The sequence below is a fragment of the Helobdella robusta genome, assembly GCF_000326865.2.
Source record: "Helobdella robusta unplaced genomic scaffold HELROscaffold_1, whole genome shotgun sequence".
In the NCBI taxonomy this organism is placed as follows: Eukaryota; Metazoa; Annelida; class Clitellata; order Rhynchobdellida; family Glossiphoniidae; genus Helobdella; species Helobdella robusta.
The window spans coordinates 13,403,885-13,413,266 of NW_008703570.1; the positions used below are offsets into that span (position 1 = coordinate 13,403,885).

At 32.2% G+C, this 9,382-nt stretch overlaps 2 protein-coding genes across 2 annotated transcripts; one reads left to right on the forward strand and one right to left on the reverse strand.

The window, feature by feature from the left end:
* Positions 1-1,064: 1,064 nt before the first annotated feature.
* On the forward strand, positions 1,065-1,636 carry HELRODRAFT_136591 (hypothetical protein; the record flags this gene model as incomplete). The annotated part of the gene is made up of 2 exons (XM_009011689.1): positions 1,065-1,137; positions 1,458-1,636. Coding segments are annotated over 2 exons (252 nt in total), but the record flags the coding sequence as incomplete, so codon positions are not given.
* Positions 1,637-4,826: 3,190 nt separating this feature from the next.
* On the reverse strand, positions 4,827-8,669 carry HELRODRAFT_188163 (hypothetical protein; the record flags this gene model as incomplete). Its single annotated transcript, XM_009011690.1, has 8 exons — positions 4,827-5,209; positions 5,561-5,666; positions 5,866-5,901; positions 6,286-6,329; positions 6,608-6,708; positions 7,035-7,155; positions 7,523-7,582; positions 8,643-8,669. The coding sequence occupies 8 exons, from the start codon at positions 8,667-8,669 to the stop codon at positions 5,096-5,098; spliced, it is 609 nt and encodes a 202-aa protein (XP_009009938.1). The 3' UTR covers positions 4,827-5,095.
* Positions 8,670-9,382: the final 713 nt, after the last annotated feature.

Below are 9,382 nucleotides of genomic sequence, written 5' to 3' on the forward strand. Positions count from 1 at the left end.
CAGCCACTCAATCTTTCCATTAAATCTCGCAATGACGTCATCAACATCCAAGATGGCGAAGTATTTCCGGTTTTGGATCTAAGCAACAAATCGCTAAACAGCAATTCAAGTGATAACAACAACAACAACTGCAACGTCATTCACACTAACAACAACAACAACATCCACAGCTTAAACATGAACAGTGAAACTTCCAATGAGCCAAATATTTTAATTATAGTAACAAACAACAACAACAACGACAACATCAACAACAACAACAACAATGTTAACAACAACAACAACAATTTATTGCAGTTATCATCACCGATATCTAATGATGACAATAATAGCAGTAGCATCAACAACAACAACCTTCCAACATGCAATGAAAATAATACACAGCTTATGGAAATCCCAGATATAAACAACAACAATGACGACAATGACGTCATTAAAAGTGTAAACAACAACAACATTATGAACAATGTAAACAACAACGACGGCACAAACAAGAACATCAGTTCGATTCTTCTGACGCCAACATCTCCGCAAACTCATAGCAGCAGCAGCAGCAACAACAACAACAGCAGCAACAACAACAACAACAACAACATTGTAAGCAGCAAAAGCAACAGTGACATCATGGACATAGATGACGTCACCAACAACAAACGAACAGACCAGGAGAGCATAGAACAAAAACTCCATCAATGTCGAAAGGTGATTTAGTTTCTTTCTGTTCATATTTTACTATCTTGTCTATTTGTGTGTGTGTGTGCATGTGTGTGTGTGTTTGTTTGTGTGTGTGTGTGTGTATAATGATAAAAATATAACAATTGTTATATTGATTAATTTAAAAATTTCATCCCCAATGATTGTTAATATCAGTTGTTGTCGTTATTATTAAACAGAGGATGTTGAAGAAATCGCCGAGAACTCGTCAAAGTACTAGCGAATTCAAATCAGAGACGCCATCTTCCTCCTTAACATCATCATCATCATCATCACCATCATCATCGCCATCATCATCATCATCATCTTCACCATCTTCGTCGTCGTCGTCATCAGCAAGGTCGTCGCTTTTTCATTGCGATCTATGCGAAAAGGTCTTCAAGAAGCAGAGTTCTCTAACAAGGCACAAATACGAACACTCTGGTGAGTATGATTAGTATTTTAAGCTCTAGGATTAGGGTGTGTGTGGTGATGATGAGGAAATCATCATCATTATTCTCATCTTTCTTTTCATCCTCATCATCTGGCCATCGTCATCATGGTCTTTATTATCTCCATCATCATCATAATCCTCTTTTCTCATCATCATCAAAATTACCATCATCACTACCACCATCATCATCGTCTGATCACAACTTTCCCGCCAAAAAACACCAACCAACATCACTACCACCACCATCATCATCATTATCATCATCATCGTCTGATCACAACTTTCCCGCCAAAAAACACCAACCAATCAGGCAAGCGTCCATTTACGTGTCACGTGTGCTCGAAGGCCTTCAAACACAAGCACCACCTGGTGGAACATTCCAGACTGCACAGTGGAGAAAAACCTTTCCGATGCACCGTCTGCTGCAAGTCTTTCAGTCACTCCGGATCATTCAGTCAGCATACTAATAATAGGCACAAGGGCTGCCTTGGAGATTAATTGGATTGGTTGGATGGTTGGTTGGTTGTTTGGTTGGATGGTTGGATGGATGGTTGGATGGATGGTTGGATGGATGGTTGGTTGGTTGGTCGATCAGTTGGTTGGTTGGTTGGTGATTGGATGTATAATCGTTTTGTTATTTAGCTTGTTGATAGGTTGATTGTTTAGTTAGTTAGTTATCTGGTTGGCTGATTGGTTTAATAGTCGGACGGTTGATGAACGACAGATTTGCAGTTGAATCATTTTTATTAATGTTGAAATGTTGAAAGCACTTTGAATTTAAAAACTATAATTTTGCGGGTTTTATGAAACAATTAAAAACTAATTCTACTAGATAAAAAATTTTCTATTTTACCGAACTCTTACTTAAGGAAATTCTGCCAGAAATATGCATTTAACGAACATTGTATATAAACACTGTGTAATATATAACATGTTGTATTTTGTTCATGTTTATAAAATTGTGTATGTACGAGTATGTATGCGCGTGTATGTGTACGTATGTATGTGTGTGTGTGGTGTGGGTGTGTGTATGTATGTAGGCATGTGTGTGTATGTACATAAGCATGTATAGATTGTATGTTTCATTAACAAAAAGAGTATTACTTAATTGTATAACATTAGTATATGTAGTTTGTCCAAATTGTTTATGTTAGTATTGATGTTTTTCCTATACAAAGTAACACAAAGTAGCATAACTAGAGTTATACAAAGTACATGTATAAGTATGTATTTTTTAAACAACGCATGTTTTACTGCTAAAATATGGATGAGAAAAATTTTTGATGTATCAAGGTATTATTGTTATTAAAGAGAGTATTATTTTTGTTAAATATACAGTGTATGTGTATGTACGCTTGCATGCATGCATGTGTGTGTGTATGTGTGTTTATGTATGTGTATGTATGTCTGTCTGTATGTTTGTTTGTCCGTGTGAATGTTCATATGTGTATGTAAATAAATGTACGCTTAGATACAAGTTAAGCATAAAAACGTATTGTTATAAACGCGGGAATGATAGAGTAGCGTTATATTTGTTATTTTAATTATCATCTACCTATGCTATATTTGTAATCTTTGGGAAGGTTGTAAAATTGTGTCGGCTATGAATAGCCTGTCTAAGGCAGTTGAGGTTCGAGGTGAAGTTGTTAATGGGATTTATTTAGTTATATGGATTAATTTATTGTTTCTGTTATTGCTGGTATTCAAATAGACGTTCAAGTTAGCTTGCAATGGGAAGAAGTTGTGTTCATTTATCTGAAATCTTGATAAACGAACCCTTGGAAGATAAAACATTGGTGTTTGAAATATAGGGATTATTGAAGCTGTAACATTGGTGTTGGTAGTACGAAGTCAAGGAGTTACAACGGTATTGTTTTGAATTTTTGTGAATATTTGTGTTTATTATATACAACTTGTATCAAAAACATTGTATGTGTGTTTTTTTTCTTCAATTTTTCTTTTTATAACTATTTATTCGTTAAGCAGTTTTCCTAAGATCTCATCGTGTATTTATACGAAACAAAGTACCAAAAACATTTGCGTTTTTGGTTCTTTTGTTTACTTTTATTCATTTTTGCACTTTAATTTATAATATTCATTGGTTTTTCAGTGTTATGTTATTGATTTGATGCCCGTGTGTGTGTGTGTGTGTGTGTGTGTGTTCGTAAATTAGATTCGATGAATGAATGAAAGAACGACTAACTGAATGAATAGATGGTTTAACGGGTGAATGAATGAATGAATTGATCCAAGAGTCATCATGTGAAAAATTGAGCATGTGAATGCTTTTTATTTTAATTTAATTATTTCAATTTAATTTAATTAATTTTTTTATTTTTCGGTGTTTCTTCATTTCTTCATGACAATCTTTACCGCAAAAGTATTACAAACAAACGAACGATCGAACGTGTTCACGCTATGAACCAAACTTTAAACAACATCGCGTTCTTACTTTTTATGTTAACAATTTTTGTTGAAACATTTTTTTTCAATAAAACTTCAGTAAATAAACTAAAGAAAAAAAATACAATGAATAATAATAAATTTTTTTTCTCAATAAACAGTTTTTTCTTGTTTAACATATTTGCTGGATTGTTTAAGCATAACGGGAAAAATTTATATAAAATAGTATTTAAAAACCTGTGTATATATGAAATACTATTTTCAAGTATTTATTTACTAGCTCATTCTTTCATTTATTCGTTTATTCATTCATTCATTAATTCATTCATTCATTTTTAAAATGCTGAAATTGACAATATTCTATTTTTATTACCAAAGTTGCTTAGACGGGAGGGGAACTTTTAAATAGGATGACTTATCTCATGTATTACTTTTATTTTTCATTCTTACTTTCTCTCTCACACACACTCACAAACACACACACACATACACGCACGCATACACATTCACAGGCACATAAACACACACGCACGCACACGCACCGACACACAAATACAGATCAACATTTACAATGCAATAAACCTTTTGAATGTTTTTTATTATTATGTAATGATACTAAGCTTGTAAGCTTGTTAGGTGCTAATGATAAGTCGTTTATTCATGCCTATATTATTATTATTATATTATTATATTAATTAATAATATTAATATTATTATTATTATTACTATCATAAGTTTTTGTTTTTATTATTGTAATTTTTTATCAAAAATTCGAAAAAAAAAAAGTAAACCAAATGGAAAAGTGTCTTATTAAGAAGTGGCTTGTAATCATAATCGTTCCTTCGTCATCATAAACAGCGCTAACATCATCATCATCACTAACATATCATCATCCTCAATATCATCATCAATATCATCATAAATATCATCACCATCAATATTATCACCATCATCACCACCATCATCATCATCAATATCATCATTATCATCATCGTCATCATCATCACAGATGATGATGATGACGATGATGAGTAATAATTCTTATTGATCATCATCAATATCACCATCATCGTCATCATCATCATCATCAATATCATCATCATCATCATTTTATTAATAAATTATCTTCGTCCCCTATTACGTAATTATCATAACCAATCATCACAATTGTTAACTTATTATTATTTATTTATTTATTATTAATATAAAAATATAATCTGGAAAAAGCTGATTTTATTATCATCATTATTATATTATCATCGTATGAACAAACAACGAACGAACGAACGAACGATTATTATTATTCTCATAAATGCACAATCATAATGATCAACTCGCTAGAAAACTTATCAAACATAAGAAGAATCATAAAAATATAGTAACCATAGTATTATAACGTGACATAATTAATCAAATAATTAATTAGATTAATTATTGTTTAGTAATAATTATCGGTGTTATAATATTAACGACAATTGCGTAATAAGTTAATAATATTTCAAAAATTTGATAATTTTAATTAGTTAATTTAATTGACGAATTCATTTATTCTTCCTCCTCTTCCTCATCTTCTTCCTCTTCTTCAGCTTCCTTTTCCGGTTCCTTCTCCTCCTCTCCTTCCTTGTGTTGTTTCGGCTGACTCCAATCTGGCTTTTTGTCCTGTGTGTGTGTGTGTGTGTTTGGTTGGTTGGTTAGTTGGATGGTTGGTTGTTTGGTTGGATGGTTAGATGGTTGGTTGGTTGGCTGGTTGACTGAATGGTTGGATAGTTGGTTGGTTGGTTGATTAGTTGGATGGTTGGTTGGCTGGCTGGCTGGTTGTTTGGATGGTTGGTTAGGCGGTTGGCTGGTTGGTTGGTTGTTTGAAAAGTTAGTTGACTGGTTGGTTGATTGGTTAAAAACAACAATAATATCAACAACAATGTCAACATCAAGAACAATATCAACAATATTAACAACAACGTCAACAACGTCAACAACAACATCAACAACAACGTCAACAACAACAACAACCTTCTCTTCGTCTTTCGTTTCGACGGCAAACTTAGATTGGCCGGTTGATTTCAACGTCGCAGTAAGCATCTGCTTCTTCTTCGGTTTATCGAGATCGAATTTCGTGCTGGTGTGAATTTCGTTTTCATTCATTCATTCATTCATTCGTTGGTTCGTTGGTTCGTTCGTTCATTCATTCATTCATTCATTCATTCATTCATTCATTCATTCATTCATTCATTCATTCATTCATTCATTCATTCATTCAGTCATTGATTGATTGATTGATTGATTCATTCATTCATTCATTCATTCATCCATCTTACTGGGCTTTGGCAACTTTCTTCAGCATGGGTTTCGAACTTTTTGCATTGTTAAACGTTGAATATGTAATAAAATTTTAAAAAAATTAGACAAATAAACAAATATTTTATTAAATCTGAATAAATAAATAAATAAATAAATGTATAAATTATTCATAATTATATTAGTAAACAAGTAACAACAACAACAAAATCATCGTTAACAACAACATGATCAACAACAACATCAACAGCAACATCAACATCAACAACAACAACATCAACAACAACATCAACAACAACATCATCAACAACATCATCATCAACATCATCATCAACAACAACAACAACATCAACAACATCATCATCAACATCATCAACAACAACAACAACAACAACATCCTCATCAACAACAACAACAACATCAACAACAACAACACTAACAATTTTCCTTTGATATCATTTACTTTGATATTCAGCTCGTTGATCTAATTGTTTGTTGTTGAAAAAAAAATAGAAAAAATTATGGTTGGCGAGTACTATGAAAATTCTATGAAAAGGGTCAGACCAAATAAAATTAATTGACGATAGCTTAAAATATTTTAAAAAAACCAGTGGGAAAATTTCAAATAATAACCCAAATAATAATAATTAAATGACGATAGCTTGAAATATTAAAAAAAAACCAGTGGGAAAATTTCAAATAATAACCCAAATAATAATAATAATTAAAATAATAATAATAATATTAATAATAATAATTTACTTCTTCCGTCTGTCTGCCAAGCCTGCACTCCCAATCATACTTCTCTTCCTCAAGCCTGGCGACAATGGCGTGTAGTTCTTTGACTTTTTGTTCGAGGGCCTCTGTGTGGTTGTGGTGGTCGTGGAGGAGATGAAGTGGTTGTGGTGATGATGGAGTGATTGCAGTGGTGATGAGGTGGCTGTGGTGGTGACGATGATGATGTAGTTGTGGTGGTGATGAGGTGATTGTGGTGGTAAAACGATGATGGTGATGATGATGATGAGAAAGAAGAGGAAAAAAATTTGAGGGCAATAAGGAGGATGGCGATTGTGCTCCCTATTAGTGATGATAATGATTCGATGATAAAAAAGATGATGGTGGTAGCTCTAATAGTAATGATGGTGGTGATGATGGTGGTGGTGATAAAGATGACGTCATCATCACCGACGTTGATTGAGACCAGCAAGTTCCAGCTTGGGAACCCTGGACTCGACCGCCTTCTTCTTCTCTTCCGCTTCCTTCTCCTGCTGCTTCTTCAACTCCTCGGCAGCTTTTTGCATGATCAGTTGCTGTTTCAATGATGATTATGACGATAATGATGAAATGATGGTAATTATGATGACGATGATGATGACGACGATGATGAAGGTGATGATGGTAACAATGGTTAAGATGATGTATGTTTTGTTTACTATAGAATTCTACCAAATTTGACATTGTGTATTTAAACTTCCAAATAAGGCTGGAGCCCATGCCAAATTTCGGTACAGCTCTAGTTTACAATAACACGGCTTGAACAACAACACAACACAACTACTTCAACAACAACTATAATAACAACTCCAACAAAAACAACAACACAACAACTTCAACAACAACACAACAACTTCAACAACACCACAACAAAAACACGGCAACAAAAACAACAAAACGAACCTTAAGCAACTTTTTCTTCTCAGGAGTCAAACTGATCCCCTTCTTTTTCTTGGCTTGTTTCTAAAAACAGAAAAAAAAACTTGATTACGTCATCAAAGTCATAATGACATCATCATCACTATCATCATCATCAACAATAACGACATCATTATCATAACTCGTCAGCGACATAACTTATAAATATCCATCATCATTTTCATTATAATCAAATCAATCATAATCATTCTAATATTCTGATCGCAGTCTTCATCATCGTCGTCATTATCATCCTCTTTTTCTTCATCATCATCGTCGTCGTCTTCATCATCGTTATCACTCATCTTTATAAGAACGTAAAAAAAAGAGCAAAACACGCCATGTTTATTGTTTGGGAGTATAAGTTTGATTCTTTCATCGCCAGCTATGCCAAGCAGCTCAAACTTAAAACGCTTTCAAAACGCAACGAATACTCCCTTTCTCTCTCTCTGTTCCTTTCCCTCTTTCTTTCCCTTTCTCTCTCTCCCTCTCTTTCTTTCTCTCTTTCTCCATTTCTCTTTTCCAATATTTTCTGATTTTTTGGAAATTTTTTCCTAGTAAAAATTGTTTTTGAAAAATAAATCGAAAAAAAAGTGAAACTCACGGCAGGAGGCCTGCGAAAAAAAAATATTTTAAAAATGAATTTTAATTATTATTTATCAAAAAATTATTAATTTATTTATTCATTTATTATACATTAAAAATTATATCTAAAAATTAATTACGCTAGCAAATTTAAAGATATTTTTGAGACATGTTACTGATATCTTTTTTAAAATAATTACTTTTATCAGTTTTTTCATCTTTATGATTATTATTATTATTATTATTATTATAATTATAATTATTATTATTATTAATAGATTAAATAGGATTTTATAATTATTTCATTATTAATATTTGGTATTTGGAGTTAGAAAATAAAAGGATGTTCCCATTAATAAAAATTCTCTCTTAATTAATTTAAAAATATTTATTAGCCAAACGCTAACAAATGGCGCGTGTAGATTAAGTTAAAAAACACACCATACGCATACTACGTAAGTTAGGCTGGAACGACTTTGCATTTGAACACGCTCACTGCAACAACAAAAAGACCAGACACCTTAGCCGTTATGCCCTCTGGCTCCATATAGTAACACTACAATGCTATATAATATAATGCTATGATATTTTTTTTATTTGTCAATAAAATTTATGTTGTTTTTTTTATTTTTCTTCTTTTTGTGTGTAAACCAGTATGTTAAATAAATTTTTTTGTCATTAAAATTGACAAAATTACCAGAATACTCAAGCTCTCAAAAACTCAAAAAACCACATATTTGCGCAAGCAAGTAACTTAAATTAAAATATTCAAATATCGAAATACTCCAAACGCATTGAAAAATAGTAGTTACACCGTACATACCAACAACCACAACTCACATGTTTAGTATCTGATGTAGAGAAGGATTTTCTGGAAACTGAAAATTGTAATAATAATTGTAATTGTAGTAATTATTATTAATTAATTATTTTTAATAATAATTAAAAATTAATTGAAATAATTAAAAGTTTATTTACAAATTAAATAAATTAAACTCCAAAATGAGAAAAACGGAAAGGGTTCACACGCCGCACGAGCAAGACACACACACACACATCACACTGCACACACACACACCACACTACACACACACTCGCACACACACACGCACGCACGCATTTAAGCAACCAGATAATTCTACAAAGTTTGACAACAGTTTATAAAATACATCAACTGAATCAAATAAATCACTTTTTTCAGATAATTATGGTCGGCATATAATTTTGTAGCTCTATGATAATAAACTCAGATATCTATTT